The sequence below is a fragment of the Ursus americanus genome, chromosome 5, assembly GCF_024610735.1.
Source record: "Ursus americanus isolate L20-20 chromosome 5, mUrsAme1.1.p, whole genome shotgun sequence".
Taxonomy (NCBI): Eukaryota; Metazoa; Chordata; class Mammalia; order Carnivora; family Ursidae; genus Ursus; species Ursus americanus.
Genome location: NC_142131.1, coordinates 59,732,869 through 59,760,025, shown reverse-complemented (window position 1 = coordinate 59,760,025; position 27,157 = coordinate 59,732,869). Strand labels below are relative to the sequence as shown.

The 27,157-nt window shown below is 40.5% G+C and overlaps 1 protein-coding gene across 3 annotated transcripts in view; it reads left to right on the top strand.

The window, feature by feature from the left end:
* Nucleotides 1-25,335, top strand: part of RAD50 (RAD50 double strand break repair protein) — a 127,654-nt gene extending 102,319 nt beyond the window's left edge. For 2 of the 3 annotated variants that reach the window (XM_087862289.1, XM_045794733.2), the window contains 6 exons: nt 355-482; nt 2,391-2,615; nt 20,610-20,695; nt 21,215-21,357; nt 23,568-23,701; nt 24,987-25,335. In XM_087862289.1, coding sequence (XP_087718415.1) covers nt 355-482; nt 2,391-2,615; nt 20,610-20,695; nt 21,215-21,357; nt 23,568-23,701; nt 24,987-25,173 — 903 coding nt within the window. In that variant the 3' untranslated portion in view covers nt 25,174-25,335. Of the gene's footprint in view, nt 1-354; nt 483-2,390; nt 2,616-18,945; nt 19,132-20,609; nt 20,696-21,214; nt 21,358-23,567; nt 23,702-24,986 lie in introns of those variants that run through there. The other variant, XM_087862290.1, reaches the window with a different exon arrangement.
* The last annotated feature ends 1,822 nt before the right edge of the window (nt 25,336-27,157 follow it).

The following is a 27,157-nucleotide window of genomic DNA, read 5'->3' as shown; positions in this document are numbered from 1 at the left end:
GAGATAAATACAACCTGGAAAAATAAGTGAGGTGAGACTTTGATAGTATATTGCTCTCTTGTGATCTTTTACATCAGTAGGCTTTATTGTGGGGTTCCCATGCGAGATGATCCAATGCGGTATAGGTATATAGTATTAAAATATTTAGTATATTCTTTTATTCCATCATTTAATTATCTGTTCTGTGTATTTATGGGCTGTCACCCAAGATCCCCTCACCCTGGCTTCTCCCCCTTTTGAGTTGAACCTGATTCTAGGTGAGGGCAGAATTAGTACTGCCTGTCAGCAACTGTGTATTATGTGTCACATGTTGGTAACATTATTGTTTTTGTCAACCAATTTAATATTATTTAGATACAAGAGAGATGGCTACAGGATAACCTTACTTTAAGAAAAAGAAATGAGGAACTAAAAGAAGTTGAAGAAGAAAGAAAACAGCATTTGAAGGAAATGGGTCAAATGCAGGTTTTACAAATGAAGAAGTATGTTTTTAAAAGGAGTCTTTAGTTTAAATAAAGGTCTTTTTATTGAAATGTGAAGAATATTCAATACATATTTTTTAAAAAGAATTTTAGCATAAATGTCCCTTGAGACTTACAGGATAGTGGACAGAGTTTTTATATAACCATATGTCATGGCTTTACAAATTGAATTACTGAAGAAGTGCTATAGAATTGTAGTCCTCCTGCACTGATGGGCGGGATTAAATATGCAAAGTCCCAGATTTCTGTTGTCCTGTTTCACGAGATCATGGTACCAAACGTAAAGAGCACATATGGCCTGTGGACCATGCCTGGGACTTGTACAGTCTCTATACTGTACAGTCTTGTACAGTCTCTAATACTGCCAGTGGACTTACTGCCAAAGTGATTTGTCATTGGAGACTCATTCTAGATGGTCGCAGTTGTAACTGCATGCTAGCCAGAGCTGCCTTTTTTTTTTTTTTTTTTTTAAGATTAGTCTGCTGCTGCTTTCATCTGGTTTTATTGATACTTTAGTTGCTACCTTTCTGCTACAGCAGAAATGATTTTGTTCTTGCCTTGTGTGCGTTAGGAGTTCTCTAAGGAACTGGTCGATGCCAAGGCACTAGACTGGTATAAAAAGCCTGTACCAGCCAAATAGATTTTTGAACCACCTTAGCTAAATAGAGGCCATTCATTCAGCCATTCCTTATAGGTTTTTCGTTTGTTTTCTTGACTTGACTTTAAATCTGAATCAGAGAATACTTAAGTTTTTCTAAAGGATATTGTAATAAAATTTTAATTTACTTTATAAAACCTAACAAATGGTTTAATCTTATGTTATATTGTAAGTACTCTTTGTTTAGCTGTTTAAAATCTCTTTCATATAGTGAAGAAATCAGACTTTATAACTGAAAGAGCTCTTCATCTTCAGTCTCATTTCTAAAGCATTAGGACATTGAGATCCAGGAAAAAATCCAAAGGAAGTTAGGACAAAAAGCCTGGAATGTGACCTAGATATCCTAGCTCCCAAGCCCCAGCTCTTCAACATTGTAATGTTGGTGCTCTCAGTGAGAAGTTGAGAGAGTGAAGCTTTTAAAAAAAGACACTTAAAATTCAAACAACTTACTCTTTGCTACTGAAGACCAAAACCATAGATTTTAAAAATTTCTTTTATGTTTGGTACATAACAGTGATTTTTGTATTCATTCAAACTAAGTACAACTGCTCTTTTTCAAATCTGTCTTCAACTAGAATGCAACAGAAATGTCAACAAAACAGATCACCAGGCCAGTTCTGTAAGGATGTCCATACACTGCGGAGCAGTGCTTAATAAGAGAGTACTTAATTAACTGTTAAATGAGTAAGATTTTTAAAGCACTCAAATCTATATTATCTCCCTAGTTACTAGAAAAGTTTGTGTATTTTACTTTTTTTGGTCATTATTATGCTTATACTTGTGCAAGTGAAATTTTGTTTTCATAGAGTACAAACCTTTACTAAGTATTACCACAGAAACTCATAGTTTGAGATAAAGTTGTATTTTGTCTTTGATGTATTGTGAACAGAATGATGATACCTAATACCCAGTAACTTCTCAGCATTGGTAATTGTGCATTCTCAGTTCACAATCGGGATTTTGTGAATTTGTAATTTAATCGCCAAGAGTACTTTTTTTAGGTTCGTGTCTAAAAGTGAGGACCTTGTTCAGTGTTCATGTGTCCTGAGAGCTCCTGTTCATGCAGAAATCAGCTGTTCAGAAACCTGGAGGCTTCAGAGATTTAGGCAGCAAGAAATTTTTCTTTAGTATTAAAGCCTTAAATCAAAAGCAAGGAGGGATTTATTATATATCTAGAGAGATCTGGCTTTTCCACTTCAGGCTGCTAAAAACTAAAAATGGTCCTTAATTGTCATGTTTACCTTTTATAGTGAACATCAGAAGTTGGAAGAAAAAATAGACAATATAAAAAGAAATCACAGTTTGGCAATAGGGCGACAGAAAGGTTATGAGGAAGAAATTATTCATTTTAAGAGAGAACTTCGAGAACCTCAATTTCGGGATGCGGAGGAAAAGTACAGAGAAATGATGATTGTGATGAGAACAACAGAGCTTGTGAACAAGGATCTGGACATTTATTATAAGACCCTTGATCAGTGAGTATTGGACTGGGGATTTGGTTCCCACTGCAGTCGTATCAGCTAGCTTATTTTAGTCATATTTTCCTTTTTAAAAATTTTTTTTTATTTTTTAAATACAGTTAATATATATCAAAGAATGGGAAAATATGTATGTGTGTGTATACACACACATGCATGCTTAAGTTGTGAAGTTAAGTTTTACAGCATGTTAAGGAGTATTCCTGATACATCCTACAGAGCCGTTCCAAGAACTCTTCCATTGTCGCTAACTGGGGTCCACGTAGATGCTCCTCCTCCTCCTCTCAGCCTCTGTCACCCCTACAGCCACTCCTGCAACCGCCGACCTAGATTTTTGCTTTCTGTGCTTCAAAAATATATATATATATATACACACACACACACACGTGCGTGTGTATCATACATATGTAAGGTTTTCTTTTATTTTTTGAGCTCTTAAAAACAGTATTCTGTATATTCTTGTAGGAATTGCCTTTTTTGTTTTGTTTTTATATGCTCATGTTGTTTAGAGCTATAGTTCATTCATTTCACTGATGTACAGAATTCTGTCCTGGGAATATACCACACTGTATGGTATATGGTCTTTACTAATATAACCTTTGCTGCTAGGAACATTCTTGTGAGGTTTTCTGGAGCAAAGGTGTAAGAGATTCTCTAGGGTATATGTACAAGTAAAACTTTTTGCACTCAATTTCACAAAATAATGTTAAATTGTCTTCCAAGGTAGTTTTACTAATCTGTACTGCTAGCCAGATGTGAGGGTTTTCTCTGATGCATCCTCTGACACTGATTTTGTCAGTTTCTTAATTTTTGTGAATCTGGTGGGTGTACAGTGGTAAACCACTGTGGCCTTCATTGGCCGTCCCCTGATTTCTAATGATGCTAAACATCTTTTCATATTTAATCTTGTTTTTCCTCTTTGAAGCGTTTGTGTCTTTCACCCATTTTTAATGTCTTACTGGTGGTAGTACTGATCTGCCTGTGTTCTTTATCTCTTCTGCATCTTAATTCTTTTTTAGTGACATGTGTTATAAATATCTTCTCAGGCATTTTATGTTTATCTTTCCACTTTCTTACAGTGTCTTTTAATGAACAGATTTGATTTTAAGGTAGTTGAATTTACAAATTTTGCCTAACTAGCTCTTTTTGTTTCTTAAGAAATCCTTTCCTACTGCTGTTTTTTCTTCTAAAAAAGTTTTGGTTTTGCTTTTTACATTTAAGTATTTAATCCTAAATTGAATTTTATATACATTGTGAGGTGGGAATCCAGTTTCATTTTTCCCTTGATAAGCAGCCATCCTGACTCTATCGAGTAGCTAATCCTTTTCTTAACGATCCACGGCGTCATTCCCGTTATGTATCAGAAGTCCCTGTGTGTGCAGGTTGGTTTTGGGTTTTCTGGTCTGTGTCACTGGTCACTCTTTCTAACTCTTTGCCGTTACTGAGATGTCTTAATTACTACAACCTATGATATATTCAACAAAGAGCAGAATTTTGTTTTTTTATTCAGTCTGATCATTTTAATGATCATTTTCATGTGCTGCCACATTTAACTAAATTCATTTTAATTGATAATAGAGTTTTATTTAGTTCTGTCCCCCTTTTTTCCAACTTATCTGCCTTCTGTGGGATTGATTTATTGTTTTTTATTCCTCCTTTTCCCCTTATTTGGGTTATAAATGATATAGTCTTCTTTAATTATTTGGGTATTTACTTTTGTTGTTGTTGAGAAAGGGAGGAGTGGGGAGAGGAAGAGAGAGAGAATCTCAAGCAGGCTCCACACCAGGCGCAGAGCCAGACGCGGGGCTCAGTTTCACAGCCCTGAGACCATGACCTGAGCTGAAATCAAGAGTCGGCCACTTAACCAACTGAGCCACTCAAGTGCACGCCCCCTAAATATTTAATATGTATATTTGACTTAAAATCAAATGTGTTCTCAAAGTGGTCCTGGAGTAACATTACCTGCATCACCTTGTAACTTGTTAGAAATGCAAATTCTCAGCCTCCATTCTACTAGACTGTTGGATCAGAAATATTGGGGGACAAGGCCCGGCAGGCAGTGTTTTAACAAAATTTCTTGGTGATTCTAATGCACATCGAAGTTTAAAAACCATGGCTCTACTGTGAATTGTTGGATCTTCTTCCTGAATACAGCTGATGTTGTCTGCTGTGTTTCTATTGTCTAGTATTTTGTTTCGCAGTGTTCTTATATCATCTCGAATTAGTAATAATTACTACTGCAGTGCTTTCATCCTCAGTGCTTATTTGGATAAACCCTTGTGTTTACCAATTTTTTAAAAATCCTACTCTTTGTTTCTTTAGGTTTTGCTTCCCTTTTTTCTCCCCCCCAAGGTAAAACCCTTACTAGTTTTTTTAGTGTAGGATTATTAGTAGTGAATTTTCTTTCAGTCATGGAAGAGTCTTTGCTCTCAATCTTGATAGTTTAGCTAGGCATAGAATTCTAGATTGAGAGGGTTTATTTTGTTTGGTTTTGTTTTTTCCTTTTAGCACTTTGAAAATATTCCATTTTTTTCCTGGCCTCTACTGTTGTTGAGAAATCATTCTGAGTATCCCTTTGGAGGTAATACTATGCCTTTGTTCTCTGGTTCTCCTAAGATTTTTCTTTGTCCTTATTATTCTGCAGTTTTTGTGGGTGTGTCTAGAGTTAGGTCTGTTTTCAGTTCTTCTGTGTAAGTACTATTTATTGATCTGAGGATTGATAGCTTTCATCACTTTTGGGAAATTCTCATGTATTATCTCTTTAGATATTATCCTTTCCTCAATTCTCTTTATTCTCTTTCCTTCATTTCTCATTAGACATAAATAAACCTTCTCATTCCTTCCTCCATAGGAATGCATGTACTGGTAATAAACTAGTCAGCTTCCTCATAAATATTTTCTAGGTCTTTAGCAGCTGTTCATCCTGCCTATTAACAGTTGCCTTTTTTAAAAACTTCTCATTTCTGTAAGTTCTATTTTGGTTTTGTTTTTTCATAAATTGTTTTTTCATATTTTGTCCTTAGTATTTTAATTTCTCACATGTCTGTACTCATTTTAAATATTCATATTTTATGCTCTTACGTTATCATTTTTGTATTTCATAGGAGTCCGTTTCTTGCTATTGTTTGTGCTAGTTCTAACCCCTGCTGAATTATTTTGTTTTATGCAATGCTTAATTCTGACTTTATCTTTTGTGATGCTTTTTTGTTTTTCTGTGAGACTCCCTTGTAACCTTTCTGTGTGAGTGTCCTTCCACGTAGCTATTTTGGATTTGATCTGCTCGGAGCTCCAGTGCCCTGGGTCTAGTTTTTAATTTTTCAGTTTGGGAGTTCCTGAGCTACATTGGTAATAAAACACTGAACCTTAAACCCATCCATGTGAGCCATTTGCTCAGGACTTTGAATAGTCATCTTAACTACTTTTCCATTTTCTCATTGAAGGTTGATGATACGGCTCTTCAGGAGTCTCCCCCTTATGTTGAGAGTCAGTTCTAACTCCGTGCCTCTCGTGGGCCCTGTGCCTCGTGTTCTGTCGTGGTTGATAGTACCCAACCCTAAGTTCACGAAAATAATAAGCAAATTTAGCTGCAGTATCAGATCACACCCTGATCATGCTGGTTTTCAGTCCTTCTTTCCCATCACACAGGGATTTTCCTTTATTTCTTATTAACTCAACTATGAATCTAAAATACTTTTTTGTTAAAAATCTTTATCATGTTTCTAGGCATTTGTGTCAGAATTACCAGTTACCTTAGGTTTCGTTTGTTGTTTTCTGAAAAGGAAAATCTCCTCCTCGGTGCTAAGAGAACTAGATAGGCAGGTTCTTACTTTTAAGTTTTCTTCCGGTCAGGAGGTGCATACTCAGCAGACCAGCCTCGGCAGTGGCATTCAGACCACGGGGCTCAGGAGGGCAGGAGGGACCCTGCTTTTACTATGAGGATTATTTTAGTCAATGATGAAAATAAAGGTGGCCCCAGAATCACCTAGCCATAACTTTGGAATATACAAGTTTGGGGAAGCTCATAATATTTTAAGACAAGTTTGTTCCATTTACTATGAAAACTGAATGAACCCATTATGTTAGTCATTTTTTAAAAATCAATACTACTACGATTTTTGTAATTAATTTTGTAAAATTAATACTACCAAGATTTTGGAATAAGTTAGAGTTCCAAAATTATTCTTACGGGGTTATTCCATGGACACTTCTTCTGTCCTGGTTCATAGTGAATAAGTTAACATTACAGAGCTTCCTGGCTCATGGAAATCTGTGTGTGCACCAAGTGAGAAGCTCTTGTTTTTTAACCTTTGTGAAGGTTGAAAACTTTCCTAGTTCTTAGACCCAGGAGTTGAAAGTGTTGAAATATAAGGTTTTGAAACAAGAGCATTAGCGAGACATTATTAAAGAATCCTTACCCAGTAGACTATACATACAGATACTGTCTCCCCCCCCCTTTTTGCCTTTCATAATTCTTTTTAGTCCTTCCATTTATCTCATATATGCCTCTAAGAGGCTTTTTATTTTTTTTAGTTCTTCTGCAATAGATGCTGTGTACCCAATAAACTTGGCAAACATATTTTGAGCAGCAAGGAGTAGGAGACCCAGTCCTAGTAAGGCAAGTTTATTTCAAGAGACAAGAATCAAAAGAGATTCTGTCATTAAAAACTTACTGTATAGAGTAGGATAATTTATATTGGTTGTCATGAAAAAATAAAAATGAGTTCTTACAAAGCGGGAAATGTTTTTGTAAAAGTTGGTAAGTTCTACCTTTTTGAAGCCTCAAAAATCTGTAATACATGGTTAAAAGTATTTTCTCTGGAGATTACTTGAATTGAAATTCTCACTATTGACATTTAACAAATTGTTTAAATGCCCTGGGGTTCAGTTTCCTTATCTATAAGATGGAAATCTTATTTCTTTTTTCTTTTTCTTTTTCTTTTTCTTTTTTTTTTTTAGGTCAATTATAGTCGTCACTATAGAGTCAAAGTTACAAGGGAAACTCAGAGGCCATGTAGTCCAGCTTTCTTTGTCATGTTCCATTCTTTAATATAAATTCTTAAGCTCTCTATTCCTTACTAGTACTAAGGAAATTTTACTGATAAAATATAGGTTTCTGTTTCTATTTAAACATTATTTGAGACTAAATTTTTCAAGGGTGGGAGCTGTACAGAGGGGGTGTTAATATTGATTGAATACCTCCTGTTTGTTAGCCATAATCTAATTGAATTCTTTCATCTATCCTGTAAAGGTCAAGTATTTATCAAAAAGATTAAGAAGACTGTCCAGGATTACCTGGTGAAAGTTAACTTCGGTGATGAGAGTAATTGAGGGGCTATTTTAAGCCTTTTCTGAGGCAGAATCTTCTCTGAGCATGTGGCATTTAAGCTGGGACCTGATTGATGACAGGGAGCAACATATAGGAAGGAGAGATGCAAGCCTTCCAGGTGGAGAGACCAGCCGATGCATAGACCCTAAGACCAGTTTGAACAGGAGGGGTTCAAGGACTAAGAAAGGAAGCATGGCTAGAATATAGTGAGCAGGGGAATGAGGTCAGAGATAGATGGTTCCAGAGTATGTGGTGCCCTTGTAGCCTTAGGAAACAGTTCAATATTATTCTCTGTATGATAGGAAGTCCCTGGAGGGTTTGAAGCAGGAAGTAATATAATCTGATTGATAGTTTGAAGAAACTGCACTGACTCCTGTTTGGAGAATGGATCATAGAGGGGCATGAGTAGAAAGAAGGAGACCAGTGAAGAGACTTGTCATAATCCAAGAAATGATGGTGGACTGGACTAGGGAGGTAGCAGTGGAAATGAAGAGAAGTGGACGGACTCAAGATTTGTTTTGAATATGGAGGTGACTGGCCTTGCTTCTGAATTGAATGTAGGGGAGGAAAAGGAAACAACAGAATCAGAGATTGCTCCTACATATTTTTACTTGAGCAACAGGATGTTGGGGGAGCAAATTGGCATTCCCTGAAATGGCAGGATTTGGGAAGGGAAAAGCTAGAGTTTTGTTTTAGACAGTTTAAGGCACCTGTAGGCACTTCAAGCAGTTGGATTATAATCTAGAATTGAGGAGTAAGGTATAAATTTGGGAATATATGTAGTATTTAAAGTCACAGAGTGAGATTACATGACACAACTGTAGATGGAGAAGGGAAGGGTCCCAAGACTCAAGATATTTACAAATCTGATGAAGTAGCTGATGAAGTAAGGAGAAACATGTAAAAGGTGTGATACCTTGAGAACTGAGTGAAGAAAGCTATTTCAAGAATCTAGTGTTATTTAGAGGTCAGATGAGATGAGGACTCAGAGTGGCCCTTGAATTTAACAAATGGAAGTGTTAATGAGTTTGAAGAGCAATCTCAGTGGCATGGTTTGAACTGAGGCTTTGGAGTTGGATGAGGAGAGAACGGGGGGGGGGGGGTAAGAAGTGAAAACAGTGAGTAGAGAGAATTCTTACGAGAAGTTCTGTGAAGGGGAGCTGAAAAGTGGGGTGCTAGGCAGAGGGGACTGGGGCCAAGGTAGGTAGGTTGGTCTTCTTTTAAATTTTACTTGTATGTATTCTGCTACAAGGTAACTCCTCCTCATAGTACATTGACCTGCAGACTCGGGGTTTCATATGTTAACTACATAGAAAACTACACGTAGGAGCCCTCTCCCTATCCCTGTACACCCCAAGACGCCTTGACAGCAGGAAGGGAAGGGATTCCCTCTTTCAGGCACATGTTCATTCAAAAATCCCTGTTAGTTGTTTTCTTGCCGGGCTATGGGAAGACAAGAATACCATACCCCATCCATACTGCAAACTAACGGTCCAGTAGGAGAGCCCATGGTAGGTACTCCACAGTCTGTATTTGACCTTGGCCTTGAATAACGAACAAAGGGCACTTCAGTAGAGAAAGTGCCTCAGTGCCAGAGCCATCACACTGAGCAGAGTGAGGGTGTGTGAGGGGGCTTGATGGGGCCAGTCAGGAGGAGCTTGTGGGGGCGGGGAGGTACAGAGGTGCTTTCCAGCAATTTAGGCTTGCCTAAGGAACAAAGCCAGGCTGTTTACTGAGTTCTGTTATCTGGTAATCAGATGGATTCTTCTAAATGAGAAGAAAAGAAGTGGTACAGATTTCCCCAAAATTGAGTCTTTGTTGGGCTTGTGCTGGCAAACGGTGGCCGCCTTAAGGTTCATATTGTGAGCCTTAAATTTGCCTTCTCACCTAGAAGAAAGGTCCAAAATTTCCCTCATTGTTTCACCTCTTAGAATGAAGCATGCAATCAGTGTAATTGTTGCATTCAGCTTTCTATTTAGGGTAACACAGGAAATTAGCAGTGCATTTTCAAGAAAAGCCGATTACCATCTGTTATTAGTAATCATCTAAAAACATCACCAATTTTAAGCTTGCCAGTGGTCAGAGATACTCATACTAGATGAGAAGGGAAGAAAACTACACCATTTAGAATATATTACCCCTTGCCCCTTTAAAAAGAAGGCATCAATTAAATGATTTTTTTTAAAGATTTTGAGAGAGAGCGCAAGGGAGGGAAAGGACATGACGGGGGTGGGGGGCAGAAGGAGAAGCCGACTCCCTGCCCCTGCTGAGCAGGGAGCCCAATGCTGGGCTCGATCCCAGGACCCCAGGACCCCAGGACCACGACTGATCCGAAGGCAGATGCTTAACCAGTTGAGCCACCCAGGCGGCCCATGATGTTTTGAATATACTAGAGTACAGTGTTCTGTCCTGTGCCCCAAGTTTTCCACTATCGTTTCCCCCCAAATACAGAATGTTGCACGTGAAGTCACACTTCTGAAACTCGGTGAAAACATGTAACTTTTATTGTTTTGCAGCCCTTGCAGCCGGCTCTGTGTCTTCAGAGCCTGGCTCCTTGTGCTGGAGGAGAGCTTAGGGATGAGGGCTTGCTCCAGGGCTCGCCTCACAGCCACCATTCTTGCCCTCACCGTGAGTACCGTACAGGGCCGCGTGAGCAGCCTCACTAGCATCGGGCAGGGAGGTCACAAGACCAGAACATAGCTGGTGGCATTTCTCACTCCCTGCAGATTTCTTTAACCGACTGTTTGTCTTTCAGCAGTAGTTGAACCACTGTCTGAATTTGAAAACTGGTATTTAAGAGCGTGGTGAAAGGAAATTAGTTCAGTAGATTTAAGGGTTTTAGGAAACGAGTTTAATAGTGTTTAAGGATTTCATCTAGAAAAAGAGGTGATTTTTCTTTTAAATGTACAACTTCAGTTTGGTATGACAGATTTTGAGTTTTGCTAAGTAGTGAAAGTCCCCGTTAGTTTGGGACATGATGCTCAGTAGAACGTGACACTCAGTCACTCCTCGTAGGAGAATGCTCCCGCCCACCTAAATCTGGGGAGACCGGAAGTTTTCACGGTGTAAGTACTAGAGCGGTAGGGAAGAGTATGCGGGGTGGTCTCGAATAGCAGTCGTCATAGCCCATTTGTTTTAGCAACTTAGAGACCTCAAAATTTGGTATACTTTTACTACAAGACTGAGAATAATGTTGGAAAATGTCTTGTGCAAGTATAATCTTTCTTACTGCTTTTTTCCAACTTGGTAAATTTTTACTAACTTGGGAGTTTTATCATAATTCTAAGCTAATTTTTTTTTATTAATAAGACACATGTATTTGCCCCTTTTATTTAATGTTTTATTCAGTGAAATAGTTGAGACCTAGGGGGGAATCCACTTCCACTTGCTATTCTGTGTGCTCTTCGGAATTTGAGCATCGCTTCAAATTTTGCAGAATGGTGGTTTTCTTTCTCAGGATTGTTATGGTTTAAATAATGAAAGAGGTAAGAATTGGAAAGGTCTTTTGCTGACAGGTAAGGTTTTGGTCTATTTTGGTGATGTTTTTCCAACCCTTTAGAAACCTCTGGAGTGACTCCTTTTCAGGTGTTCAGTTCTCTGCTAATGGCTGGGTCCCAAAATTATTTTAAAAATGGACTCAGAGAAGCAGCAAAAACTCTGAACTACTGTCCTGGGGAGGTCTGATAAGCTTCATTTTTGACATCGAGCTGGAACCCGTGTATATTTAGGAAGACAGCAACTCAGCCTTGCAGAAGCTTTTTATTAAAGGTCCAGGAGTGGGGGCGGGGGGAGTGTGGGTGGCGGCTGGATAACTTAGAACAAAATGGATAATTATCTCATTGCTGAAGGACAGTACAGTCAGCCTGGCATGTAAAGGATGAAGGGACATGGATGGAGACAGCCCACGTGCTCTGCTGGCACAGATCTCTCTCTCTCTTTTTTTTAAATTACACTATTTTAGAGCCGTTTTAGGTCCATAGCGAAACAAAGTAGAAAGTACAGATTTGCCATGACCCCCCCATCTCTTGTGCCACAACCATAGCCTCCTCCCCACCCCCGCCGTCACCATCCCTCAGCACATCACCCCAGATCTGTAGCTTACGTTTTGTTCACTCTTGGTGTCGTACGTTCTATGGGTTTGGATGATGTGTTAAGCCCTCATCGCGTGGGAGGATCACATTTTAAGACTTTGATGAGCATCAAAATATAAATACCACTAAAGCCATCATTTGTCCTCTTAAAATGCAACTGATTATTACCAAAAAAATTTTTTTTAAGATTTTATTTATTTGTCAGAGAGAGAGAGAGAGAGCACAAGCAGGGGGAGCGGCAGGCAGAGGGAGAAGCAGGTTCCCCGCCGAGCAGGGAGCCCGATGCCGGCCTCGATCCCAGGACCCTGGGATCATGACCTGAGCTGAAGGCAGACCCTTAACCAGCTGAACCACCCAGGCGTCCCTATTACTGAGATTTTAAGGATATCTTTCACATGCAAAAGAGTATCTAAATAGAAGACTAATTTATAAGTCACGACTGTCTTAGATCTTGGACCTTTTCACTTTCTTTTGGGAGTCACTTCTCACAAAACATACTACTTCACAAGAGTGAAGATAAATGAAACTGAGTGACATACACACTCCAGGCACATGGTGGGGCTGGTGCAACTACTCAGATGACCACTGCCCACAACAGTTTCCAGTCTGTGAAATGCATGTCTTTGAGCAGAGTGATACTTTACTACGCGTCAGGAATTTTCAAGGCCATTCTTTAATGTTCATTACCTGTAAAGTCCAGGGACTACAAGGTGTGTTGTGAAGTTAATCTTTGGGCCTGTGTCAGCTCCCAGAGGGCTGTGCACTGTACTGTCCCTTCCCACCCATTAATAGTTTTACCAGGTTAATTTTCCTAAAGGTGGTGGTCTCTATTCACTTGTAATATTAAGAAACACTTTCCATGTCTGGTCTTTCCCATTTCTTCTCTCTCTATTCACTATGTTCTAACCAAACTGAACCGTTTTGTTTCCTTAAGACACCTCACATTTTCCTGTGCTCGCTCTTCTCTGTGGAATATTACCTTGTTGAAGCCCTTCCCAAATTATGTCATTTCTCCTTCATTTCTACTCCATGATGTTTGTACCACTTGTACCAGTTAGCGTTGTATTACAGATAGTTATGCTTCCCTGTTGTCCATTACTATGTAAATTAACAGAAAACAGTTCATATTAGACTTGGGTTCATTTCCATGACAATGACTAGAATTTATTGAGCACTTAAATATTATTACAATGATGACATTGTCATTTCCCTCACAGTGCTTTTTGCATGTTATGTACACATGAATAGGTCTTTGTTTTATGTAAATAGTATCACACTGTAGGTATTTTTCTGTTTTGTCCCTGAATATGTGATGAAGAACTTTTGTATATATGTAAGTACGTCATTATTTTTAATGGCTGCGTAATATTCTATGAAATGGATGTTACCTGCTTGATTTAACCACCGGTGGACATATTAGGAAATTTTTAAATGTTTGATACTATAGATAATGCTACAACCTAAGTCTTTGCGTACTTGGGCAGGTAGACCAGAAAGATAGCTTCTTAGAAACAGAGTTACTGGGACAGAGGGTATGTACATTTTTAACTTGTTAGTGCCAAAATGCCTTCCCAAAACATAAAATTTGTGTTTCCACCAGTAGTGTGCGAAAGTACCCACTTCTCCATGACTGCATTTCATATCATCAACCTTTTTAATTTTTGCCAATCCATTGCACAAAAACTGTTCTCACTTGAATTTACATTTCCTTGTTTGCTAGTGAGGTTAAACGTCATTTCATATGTTGGCTATTTGTATTTCTTCTCTGAGAATTGTTCGTATCTCTTTACCAGTTTTTCTGTTAGGTTATTGTTTTCTTAGTGAGTTGTACCACTTTTTTTTTTTTAATAGATTTTTGGTGGTAGTCCTTTTCTCATACATTGCAAGTAGTATTCCCAGTTTGTCCTTTGACCTTTAACTTCATGATATTTTTTGTGACTTTTAATTTTTAGGTAGGCAAATATTTAGGTCTTATTTACGGCTTCTCCTTTAGAAAAGCTTTCCAGTCCTAAGATTATAAAACTGATAGTTCTATTTATTTATTTATTATTTATTTATAATTATTAATAATTCTGAGTTTTATTTAACTTTTAATCCTTTAATTCATTGGATTTTGAGGTTTAATAAAGATGGTGATGTATGGGGCACCTGGGTGGCTCAGTCAGTTGAGCGTCTGACTCTTGATTTCAGCTCAGGTCATAATCTCAGGGTCATGAGATCAAGCCCCGTGTGGGGCTCCATGCTCAGCCTGGAGTCTGCTTGAGTTTCTCTCCCTCTGCCCCTCCCCCTGATTGTGCATGCTTGTGTGTGTGTGTGTATACACGTGTGCTCTCGAGAGCTCTCGAATATAAATGAATCTTTAAAAAAGTAAAAGAAATAAGAATAGAGATGTAATTTTCCCTTCTTTCTAACACTATTGAAACTTTTCCCGTTGATGGTAAATATCAGTTATAAGCTAAAAGTTCTCTATTTTGGGGGGATTTATTTCATCTTGATTCCTGTCCCAGTACTTTTATTCTTTTACCTTATGTCTTAGATACTAACTTTAGAGTCACCTTGTGGATGTCTTTTTTTTTTTTTTTTTTTTTAAACTCTTACTGGGAGTTCTATTTGGATTGTATTTAATGGATTACTTGGGGGTGAATGGACTTCTTTGCAATATTAAATCTCCCATTTTGCACTCAATAGTAAGTTCCTCCTACCCAATCAGTTCTTTTTTTTTTTTTTATAAGGGTTGTTCTTTAGTAAGGTTTTATAGCTTTTATAGCTTTTCCCTCTAGATCCATTACCATTTTGTTGGATTTCTTCCTAGGTATTTCATAATTTTTATTACCACTCTGAATAGGATCCTCTTTTCAATTAGGTTTCCTATTGGATTTTGCTTACTACATAATAATACTAATAATTCTTTATTTCTGACTACCTTATTAGTCTTAATAGTTCTTCAGTTGATTTCTTTGATTTACTAAGTGCATAACTATATCTGTCTTTAGAAACAATGACAAGTTTTTCTTTCATTTATTCTTCATTTTTCGTGTCTTACTGAATTGTTAGGAAACTCTAGGACGTTATTGTAGAGTAGCCATGAGAAGAGGCATCTTTCTCTTGTTCTTCGGAAGTATTCCTTTCTATTTTAACATTAAATTTGATGCTTGCTGTGGATATCTGATAGTCATTTTGTCAAATTAAAAAAATTTCTTCTGTTTTTCACTTTCTGAATATTTTATCAAAACTCAGTGTTTATATCAAATACTTAGACAATTACTGAGGTAATCTTTTTCTTCTTTAATCTGTTAATGCAGTGAGTTATCTTTAATTATCTTTCCTGTTGTACTAGTCTTGCTTCCTTGGGATAAATGCTACTTGTCATGATACTACTGATACCATGATATTACTTGGTCTTTTTAATGCTTTACCACTAAATTTGATATTATTTAGAATATTTGTATCTGTATTCATAAGCAAAATAATTAGGCCTGTACTTTTTTCCTTTTTTTTCCCCTCATATCTCTCCTTGCTGTGTAATAGTTTATATACTTTAGAGCTAACATTTACTCATAAAACTATCTGAGCCTGGTGTCTTTCAAAATGGCATTTTGACTGCCTTTTTAATTTGAATTATAATCAAGGGCTGTTAACATCCTAACCACTTTTCTCTAATTGTGACCAAGTTGGTAATTTCATGAGACCTGTTCTTTTCACTGTCACTGAGAAATAACTGATATCTGTCACTGTATTACGATGTACAGCGTGATGGCTTGGTTTACATATAGTGCAAAATGATTAGCACAGTGGGTTCGGCTAACACCCATTTTCTCATATAGGTACAATAAATAGAAAAGGAAAAGAAATTTCTCCTTGTGATGACAACTGTTAGGATGTATTCCCTTAACAACTTCCCTGTGTATCATGTGGCAGTGTTAGCTGTAGTCATCATGCTGTGCGTTACATCCCTAGTACATACTTATAACTGGAAATTTGTGCCTCTGACCACCTTCCTCCCAATTCGCTTTCCTCCCATCCTCCACCTCTGGTGACCGCAAATCTGATCCCTTTTTTCTGTGAGTTTGGTGTTTTTGTTTTGTTAAAATCCCCGTATATGTGAGATCATGCAATGTTGTCTTTCTCTGACTTATTTCACGTAGTGTAATGCCTTCAAAGTCCTTCCATATTGTTCTAAATAGTAGGATTTCCTCATTTTTTTAATGGCTGAATGATAATCCATTGAATGTATTCACATCTTTATCTGCCCATGGACACTTAGGTTGTTTCATGTCATGGCTATTGTTCATGCTGCTATGAACATGGGGGTGCAGATACCTCTTTGTCATAGTGTTTTCATCTCCTTTGGATATATTCCCAGAAGTGGAAATTGCTAGATCATATGGTAGTTCTATTTTTAATTTTTTTTTTAGGAACCTTCGTAATGCTGTCCATAATGGCTGTACTTGTTTACAGTCCCGCTAACAGTGCACAAGCGTTCCCTTTTCTCCATATCCATGCCAACTTTTATTATCTCTTGTCTTTTTGATGATGGCTATTCTTTTTTTTTTTATTATTTTTTAAAGATTTTATTTATTTATTCGACAGAGATAGAGACAGCCAGCGAGAGAGGGAACACAAGCAGGGGGAGTGGGAGAGGAAGAAGCAGGCTCCCAGCGGAGGAGCCTGATGTGGGGCTCGATCCCATAACGCCGGGATCACGCCCTGAGCCGAAGGCAGATGCTTAGCTGCTGTGCTACCCAGGTGCCCCTATTCTTTTTTTTTTTCTAAGATTTTATTTATCTGACAGGGAACAGAAGCAGGGGGAGTGGGAGAGGGAGAAGCAGGCTCCCTGCCAAGCAGGGAGCCCAACGTGGGGCTCGATCCCGGGACCCATGACCTGAGCCACCCAGGCGCCCCTGATGATGGCTATCCTATCAAGTATGAAGTATTATCTCATTGTGGTTTTAATATGTATTTCCCTAATGACTAGTGACACGCCTTTTTATGTACTTAATTGGCCATCTATGTATCTTCTTTGGGAAAATGTCAGTTCAGGTCCTATGCCCATTTTTTAATTGGATTACAGGTGACCCTTGAATAACATGGGTTTGTACTGTGTGGGTCCACTTATGTGCGTATCTTTTTCAGTAAATAAGACCAGTACCATAAATGTATTTTCTCTTGTAATTTTCCTAACATTCTCTTTCCTCTAGCTTACTTTATTGTAAGACTCTAGTATGTAATACGTATAACATATAGAATATATGTTAATGGATTGTTTATGTTATGGGTAAGGCTTCTTCCAGTCAACAATAGGCTATTAGTAGTTAGGTTTTAGGGCAAAGTTACACATGAATTTTGGCGACTTGGCACTCCTAACCTCTGTGTTGTTCGAGAGTCACCTTTTTTTTGCTATTGAATTAAAGAAGTTCTGTGTGTGTGTGTGTGTGTGTGTGTGTGTGTGTGTGTGTGTGTTTAAAACTTTATTTGAGAGAGCGAGAGCAAGTGAACATGAGCAGAGGGGAGGGGTAGAGGGAAAGTGAAAAGTAGCCAACTGCTGAACAGGGAGCCTGACCTGGGTCTCTATCCCAGGACCCTGGGATCAAGACCTGAGCTGAAGGCAGACATATAACAGACTGAGCCAGCCAGGCACCCCTGAGTTTTTTGTATATTTTCGGTATTATCCCCCTCTATTAGATACATGGTTTGCAAATATTTTTGACCATTCTGTAGACTGTCTTCATTTTATTTATGATTTCTTTTGCCGTGCAGAAGCTTTTCAGTTTGATGTAGTCCCACTTGTGTTTTTTTTTTAATAAAGATTTATTTGAGAAAGAGAACAGGACAGGGAGAGGGGTAGAGGGAGAGCAAGAGAGAGAATAACAAGCAGACTCCCTGCTGAGCGCCCAGTGTGTGGCTCTAGCCTATGACCCTGAGATCATGACCTGAGCTGAAATCAAGATGTCACTTAACTGAGCCACCCAGGTGCCCCTATTTTTGTTTGTTGTTACTTTTGCTTCAGGTATGATTTCCAAAAAAATCATGTCAAAGAACTTATTTCCCATGTTTTCTTCCAGGAGTTTCATGGTTTTAGGTCTTATATGTAAGTCTTTAATCCATTTCGAGTTGATTTTTATGAGTGCTGTAACATACGGATCCAGTTTCATTCTTTTACATGTGAATATCCATTTATCCCAGCATCATTTATTGGAAGAGATGGCCTTTTCTCCATTGAGTATTGGCTCCCTTGGCAAATTTTAGTTGGACTGCTTATATTTGGGTTTGTTTCTGGGCTCTAGATTCTGTTCTCCCAATCAATTTGTCTGTTTTTATGCCAGTGCCATAACGTTTTCAAGACTGTACCTTGAAATCAAAGTGTGATGCCTCCTGCTTTTTGGTCTTCTTTCTTGGGATTTCTTTGGCTATTCAGGGTATTTTGTGGTTCCCTATAAATTTTAGGAATGTTTTCTCTAATTCTGTAAAAAATGCCAGTGGGATCTTAACAGGGATTGCACTGAATCTGTAGATGGCTTTTGGTATTTTAACAATATTAATTCTTCCAGTCAATGAACATGGGATACTTTTTCATTTATATGTGTCTTTGATTTCTTTCATCAGTGTCTTAGTTTTCAGAGTAGAGATATCTGACGTCCTTGGTTAGATCTAAGTATGTTATTGGTTTTGATGCTATTATAAATGGGATCAGTTTCTCTTTCAGAAAATTCTGTTAAAGTATCAGTTCTCTTAATGGTAAAATGGGGATAACTAAAGCTAACTCCCAGTGTTTTAAGGATTAAATGACATAATTGCTTACAGTAATTATACTTTACAGCAGGTAAATGGTCATTAGTAGTAACAACTAATGTCACTATTATTCCTCGAGTGGATGTAGTTTGGTTATCTTAATCATCCCCTGTTGTTGCAGGTGGGGTGGTAAACTCCATACTGGAGAGAGATGATACAAAGATGAGCTTATGGTCTGGCCAACAGCAGTAGGCATCAGCTTGGTGTGACACACCCCTTTGGGAGTCCAGATCTCCCTCAGGACTCCCTCAGGACAAGAGCTACTTGCAGTACTCTCTCTCTCAGATGAGGACGCACCACCTCTGTTGTAAGAGGAACCCATGGCAGGGGCTCTGTGTGTGCACCTTGGGCGCATGGAATTTGTTCTCCACCGTGGGTATATTATTTAGGTTCGTTATGAAAGATCTTTAAGTTGAATGGAAAGATGACCTTTTAAAAAAAAATATTTGAAAAATCAGGCTTGTAATGTGTGAAGAGCTATGGATTACTTGATTGGTCCCAAGAGCATTCTCGAGGGGTTTTGTTGTTTATTTGTCTCAGTCCTTTTGAAGGAGTGTAAAATGTCAGGCCGGGATAGACGTGTGAACTAGAAAATGGAGGCTTGCGGGATTCTCACCAGCAAGCACAATATGGTTTTTTCCAGTCTTATTACTTCAAAATCCTTCATCTGATATTTAAAATGTATTTATGTTGAGTCATTTCTTTCTCTCTTGCTGGTGAACCAGAAGATCATGAAATGATTCTGCAGAGCCAGTAGCATTACGTTCAGTTTCTTTTTTGTATATATCAGATAAGAGGCTTGCAAATGGAAGTAGGGCCGCCTCACATCCTCTGTATGGTCATGGCAGTGGTGTTTGCCTTTTTATCACTGATATAACATTTATTAGTTCATAAACCCATTTCCAAAGAACTTAAGGGCTTTTTGATGAAAGGTGACTATAGTAAGAGTGAAGTCAGTTTTTAACAGGCTACTTTTGTTTTGACAAACGTTTCTTTCGTTCTTTTTATTATTTAGAAAGTACTAGTTTTTTAAGTGTGTTGTGGAGCGGGAGTAGGGAGGCTCACAGACCAATTGGAAATTAATGCATATATTTGGAGTTAGGATTTCTTAGAGCTCAACTAGGAAGGGAAATACAAGTTTTGAGGTTCATCTCAGCTGAAGCTTCTAAATTGTTCTCTCAACCGTACCTTCTGGTTGTGAAAAGCTCACACATCTGAGGAATTAAAGTGCCTGAAGTGGCAGACTTTTGGTAAACCTTACTAGTAATAGGAGTGAAAAGGCCGAAGTTCAGAGTTGCGCTTATGTCCCCATAGACCAGGGGACCCTGTGCACCTCCCCTCCCGTCTTTAACTCACTGCCATCCATTATTCAGCAGGTCCTCCTGTCCGTGGTAGGCCTCAGTGGCTACAGTCCTTCCAGTAAGCCTGAGAAAAAGTTGTCCAAACTTTCTGAGATTTTCATAGCATTTAAATACTTCTTTGAGGAGGTATCTGTCCTGTCACAGTGACACTGGAGCAGGGTCAGGACTCAGGGGCCCTGGGTGCATTCCTGGCTGCATTCATTAATAGCCCCACAACAGTATTGTAGTTCCGGGTACTGTTTCTAGCTCTTATTGCATGATGCTTTTATCACTGGAAATACCCAAAATTTCATGAGATTGTTAAGATGTTATTTTTATTATGATATACATTGTATATTTCATATACTTTTAAAATATACTATTACATATAATTGTTACCATTACATTATTTTTCCTTTTAAGTACCAGTGGCTTCTTTTTCCAGAGCAATCATGAAATTTCACAGTATGAAAATGGAAGAAATCAACAAAATTATTCGTGACCTTTGGCGAAGTACCTATCGTGGACAAGGTAATTGACATGGTTGGCCGTGCGTGAATGCTTTTTCCAAAGCCCCGTCCCTAGCTCTTGCCACATAGGATCTCTCATCACGCCAGCATTATCGCCTGGACCCCTTTCTGAACATCTCTTTGAGATTTTCTAAGAATTCTTATCTTGACAACATCTTGTAGCTAGAAAAAAAATGCAAAGTTTTCTATTCCAGAGCCTAACAGGACTTACATATTTGGCTATGTGCATATTATATTTAACTGATGACCTAATAGATTCTGTTGAAATGGAGATAGGGATAAGCTGAAAGGCGATAAGAAGAAAACCAGCAGGAGGAAACTCTTAATAGGGGAACTAAGAAAGGCAGAGCTGCGACTGAGGGTTGGGGCATCTGGGTTGCCTTTGCCTCCCGAACGTTCTCAGCCGGTTTGAATGGTAATGTCAGCTTCACATGTTGCTTCATAGGCTTACTTAATATTTGCAAGTGACAAAAGGCTACAGAGTGTAGGTTCCTCTGAAATCATCTTCTTTTTGTGTCAGATATTGAATACATAGAAATTCGGTCTGATGCCGATGAAAATGTATCAGCCTCTGATAAAAGGCGGAATTATAACTACCGCGTGGTGATGCTAAAGGGAGACACAGCCTTGGACATGCGAGGGCGATGCAGTGCTGGACAAAAGGCAGGTATCGCGAGAGCCTCGGGAGCCCCCTGTGCACAGAGAATTGACAGGGAGAAACTACTGTCGGTGCCGTGAAAGCCCCCACGGCTGCCCGGGAATAGTGAGAAGCTCCTCACAGCACTCTCTGTTGCCACATAGAGTTGATCAGACTCAGCTATCCCGTTCCACTCTTCCAGTTCTAACCAGCATTTCCTGCACCATTAGGTGGTCCTTTAGGAGATGGTCTGGAACGTTCTCACGTGATAGGCCTTATGCAGAACAGGCAGCTAACAATCATTGTCCCGTAACATTCCTTATGGGAATAAAGTGTGTCGTCAGTTATGAGACATAACACTATTTTATGTGCCAGCGACTGTAATTGCAAGAGTACATCCAGATTTCAGAGCAGTGAAAGGTGGGGGAGGGACGTTAGAAACCCTGATATGCAGGATTCCCAAACCAGATCCGAGGTTGAGCCAGATGAGGCATTAAAATACAAAACTCTCATTGAGAAAGCAGTCCCATCACAGGACTGAGTTCCTGCCCCTCTCCCCCCTCAGCCTAGCCTTTGGGCCTGTAGATCCTCTAAAAGAAAGGTCTGCTAGTGGCATCTGGCTGGCTCAGTTGCTAGACCATGTACCTTTGATCTTGGGGTTGTTTGAGCCCCATTTTGGGTGTAGAGATTGCTTAAAAATGTTAAAAGAAGGGTCCGCTAGACCAGAAGCCATGACACCCGCAGCTGCCTCTCCCCTCTACACACCCCCCCACGCCTCTCAGCTGCTGGGCCAGGCCACTTACCTCCACATGAGGCTCTGGCAGCATGGGCTGTGTGGGATAGGGCGCACAAAGCAAATCAGAAAGAAGAATAAAGCTTTCAAGAGTCAGGAAAATTGGACCTGCATCCTTGGGAACAAGGCGGGGTCCTTCGTGCGCAGGTTTGTAACCAAAATGGTCTGGATTCTTGAGCTTCCTCCTTTCAGATTAGAAGCAGATTATATTTGATAACATTTCTGGATACCCAGTTTTCTTAAAATCTTAAAATTCTTGAAATGGCTGCTCACATTGTCTGAGGTATTTCATAGTTTTCAGTTTGTGCTCTAAGACAGTCCTGCGTGTATTTTGTTGTCAGCCCTGACAGTGCATACCAATTTAAGGCGCACACAGATTATCTTAATCTTAGTTTGCAAAAATGACAAATTTGTGATCTATAATCAGTATTCCTACTTGCTTTGGTGATTTTCAGTGGTGATTATGAATAAGAAAATAGAGTCTGAAACCTGTCCCTTTGGATTAAGAATACTTTGGGAAATTTACTTTGCTCAGAAAATAATTTTCAAAGATACTCTAAATTATAAAAATTAGCATGATTGCTTCCTTGGTGTTGGGGAAGAAGAGAGACTAATAGTTTGGTAGAGGCGGGCCAGGAACTTCATGTAGACTCTGAGTACGTGCTGGGGGAAGTGGCAGCCACAGTCGGGTTCAGCTACAGGAAGGAAGGGTTTTCCCCAAAGGGCCAGGCTGCGATCCCGACCTCTGCAGTCCGCCAGCCTGCCCTCGGCGTCCGAGAGAAGCTGTCAACTGCTCTCTCTCTGATGCTCCTTTGCTCACAGGGTTTGGAGTACGGGGTATTGACAGCTCGCGCTCAAGTAGTTCAGACTTCCTAGACTGCTCTGTCACTCTTAATTCTGTGTCCCTTCTGCCTTCAGATGGCTTCAGCTGCAGCTGAGGGTTTTAGTATTGGGTTTCTATGAACCAAGAAAGTGCCTCAAAGTGTCAGAGACTTTTTCTCAGAAAAAGTGTGTATGGAACTCTGGAAGATGTCATATGTCCACATTTTCTAATCTCATTATTAGGCCTTGAATTTTTCACACTGTTAGACTATTACTCCGATTACTACTTAAACGGTAATGCATTTCCTATTCAAGCCTGTGCCTTCAAGTTTCAGTACAGCTGACAAGATTTGTGTGTATTTTTGGGGATAGTGAGATCACCATTGCTTCTAGCATTTCATTGCACTGCCAATGACAGGCGGAGATACTGTACCTGATGGCTCACCTTCTGGAAGAGTTTAAGAGTCTGGTGAGAGTGCCAGGCTCTCCCAGATAAAGGAGCAACGATTTACCTAAGGCCAGGGAGCCCACGACATTGCTTCCTTTCCCCGACACAGACATTAGGCCGCTCTGCCTGCTTCCCTTACAGTGACTGAGGAAAAGGTCTGTGCGTTGTTCCAGGTACTGGCCTCCCTCATCATTCGCCTGGCCTTGGCCGAGACATTCTGCTTGAACTGTGGCATCCTTGCCTTGGATGAGCCAACCACGAATCTTGACCGAGAAAACATCGAGTCTCTTGCACACGCTCTCGTCGAGTAAGTATCTGCAGTTTGGGGGCAGATTACGATAGAACTCCTTATCTCACTTTAAAAACTAGTGAAAACCCTCTCTACACGTGTCTTCCTTGGGGAAGCTGGTTGGTGGCAGACTTAGGCTTTACCTTTGATAGTAATTGTTCAGCTGCTTGAGAAAGAACCAGGTGCCGCACCGCAGTCCCAGTCACATCCTGCATCTCCCCGCGTGTGTTCATAGGGAAACCGAAGGGTTTCCTGGCTTGGTTTGGTTTTTCTGTAAACCCCCAGCGGCACCCACATGTCACGTAGAGGACTCAGCGCGCCCTGCTCAGACAGTTGTAGGTGCTAACAGTGGATTTTGGCCCATCTCCCCAGCACTGTGAGGAATGACGGCTCTTACTCACAACGTGTAATAGTGATTAAGTAGAAAGTAAAATTGCACACACCTTTGCCACATTCACATGCCCTTGGTCCAGGCTCCAGGGACAGGCACCCGTTGCTGAAAGACTGTGCTGGCAGAGGAAAGGCACTTTTTCCAAGCTAGAGAAGCTGCTTTGGGTACTCTGGCTCCAGATAGTCTTTCTGGCAGAGGATAGCAGGGAGGGGACCCCTTCCTCAGCCATCTCTCAGTAGTCTTGTGTGGCCAGCACGTAAGGGCTACTACTTTTGAAACCTAAGTGCATCCAGCTGCAAGCAGGGATAAATAAATGATTAAAAGAAATAGTCTGATTTCAGTCTCCTAGCTAGTCACCTCAGCATAGAGATAATGAGCAAAAATGTTCCCAGTACACCCACTCAGGCCTCCTGTGTGTCATACTAATGATGCATCTAGTGACTGGCGGTGGCAGAATTCTAAGTAGCCCCAGCTCCTAAGAAGACAGCGGGGCTTGCAAATGTAATTTCCCTTGCCTGTAGTTGGTCTTTTTTTCTCCCAGAGAGAATTAGTAACAGGTCACAAAAACCCCAAAGGAATAAGTCAGACTCCTAAAATTGAACAGCACAGATATTAAGGAAAATTAAGTAAAACATTTCTACCTGTTTTAGTAAGAAGAACTTGGTGTTCTGTAAGAACCGACATCATGTATTCTTACCAGACCTCGGTGAAGAATCACTTCACGCACCTGTACTTGGCGGGTTTGAAGGCCTAGATCCCCCCCGACCCCTCTCCAGGTTCCTCCAGGGCTGGCAGAGGCCCCGCTCATCACATTGTGTCATGTGTCTGACAAAGTTCTCAGTGGCTTTTTATATAAAGGAAAGGATTATCTGTGCTCTCTAGTAATAAAACATTCTAAATACACTGTTTCAGGATAATCAAGAGTCGCTCACAGCAGCGTAACTTCCAGCTTCTGGTCATCACGCACGATGAAGATTTTGTGGAGCTCTTAGGCCGTTCTGAATATGTGGAGAAATTCTACAGGATTAAGAAGAACATTGATCAGTGCTCAGAGATTGTGAAATGTAGTGTTAGCTCCCTGGGTTCTTATGTTCATTAAAAATAGTCAAGATTTTGCCTTGGAAACACAAGTCCTGAGGCAACTGCTTATTTCTGGTATCAACTGAGTCAGCAGGAAAAGCTGTCTTCTCAGAGGAGCTTTGTGTCTAGGATTTTGAACGTCTGAGAGGTTCTACCGTCATTAAAGTCATTTCACATGAAATTTGGACTGGTTTCCTGAACTTCAGCCCCCCCATAGGCAGCCTCTGACAGGCCTGGGGGCTCAGTAGCAACGCAGCTGCTCCACTCCCCTGCTTCCCTTCCCAGCCAAAATGAATGTTTCCCGGTACCTGAGGTTCCTTCACTCAGCTTCCACTTTTCAGAAGTAGGTTCTCACTGTCTTGAGTTAGTTATTAGTGAGCATTCATATCTGAAGATGATCAGAAATGAAGAGGTTTTAATATTTCATTCTAACTTTATAAATCCAGAAGTGACATCCCTCACTGGGACTCAGTTTCCCCAAGTAAAATTCACAGTAGCCACATGGGGCATCAGGGTTTGAAAGAACCTTAAATAATCATCCTGTAATTCAGGACCTACCATCTTCCCTCCCCACATATCCCTGCCGGGGAGCCATCCAAACTTGGGGCTCTGCCCGGACAGCCGAAGTTCTCCACTGTGCACATCCACCTTTGGAAAGCTCTGAGCAAGAGCAGGCCACCCTTGGCTTGGGGCATGATCTGCCGTCATGAAGTCTGTCCCTCTCTGCATCTGTCCTGTGTATCACCTCTGCTTCACCGTCAGTCCTGACTGTTCGTCCAGTGTGCACACCGGCGTGGAAGGCAAGACCCACCAAGTGCCAGCCTCCTCCCGGTGGGGTCCAACCAGACCTGGCAGAGGAGGACTCACTCATTCCAGGTGTCATTTCTAACCAAAGTCCAGTCCCACCTTGTTCCTGGGATTGCCAGCTGACACCGGGAAGCTCTTCCCAAGCATTACAGAGTGCTGCGAAGTCACACACTTTTGAATGAGACCATGGAGTTCTAGGTTTCTGACTCAGTCATGCGGCACAACCAGTCTTGTGCCATCTGTAACTACTGAGACCCGGCGCAGGCAGGCATTCTCAGCCACGGTGTGGAAAGAAGCCGTGAGGGCCTAAGCTCGCCTCCAAAGATAGCAAAGCCCTAGTCCCTAGAGCCTGTGAATGTTCCCTCATGGGGCAAAGCGGCCTCGGCAGACGCGATGGCAGGTGCGGGTCGTGAGCCGGGATCGCCCCGGCGGGCCCTGCTCGTGAGCACGAAGAGCCTGGTTAGCGCAGAGCGCGCCTGCTGCCGGGCCGACACTGCGGGGCCGGGCCCCGAAGGAGAAGGAAGGGCTATAAGCCAAGCAATACGGGCAACCGGGAGAGGCTGAAAAAAGCAAAGAAGTGCTCTCCCCTCAGAGCCTCCAAAAGGAACCCGCCGAGCTGACTCAGGAGCCCTGATTTCGGGGTTCTGACCTCCCCAACTGTGTAAGAGAATCGGTTTGTGTGAAGCTGCTAGTGGGGGCTAATTTACTACAGTTACGGCAGCGGCAGGAAACTCCTGCCGTGTGCAGTGTATGTAATCCGTTTCTGTGCATCTGACGCGATCTTCCAGTTGACCCCTGAACAACTGCAGTGGGTTTCAGCTGCGCAGGTCCACATAGACATGGGGTTTTCTCCCCCTCGATGAAGTACGCTACTGTAAATGGATTTCCTTATGATTTTCTTCGTATTTTCTTTTCTCTAGCTTACTTAATGCTAAGAATGCATTACATAATACATAGAATGTAGAGAATATGTGTTTTATCAACTGCCGATATCCTCAGTTAGGCTTCCAGTCAGCACGACGATAGTAGTTAAGTGTTCGGGTAGTCAGAAGTTACACACGGGTTTTTGACTGCACTGAGGGGTGGGTGCCCCAACTCCCGGGGTGCATTGTTCAAAGGCAGCTACCTGGGGGAAAACTTAAAAAAGAGTCCCTTGAATCTTTTTCTGTGTTCTCTTCTTCACATGAAGAACCCTG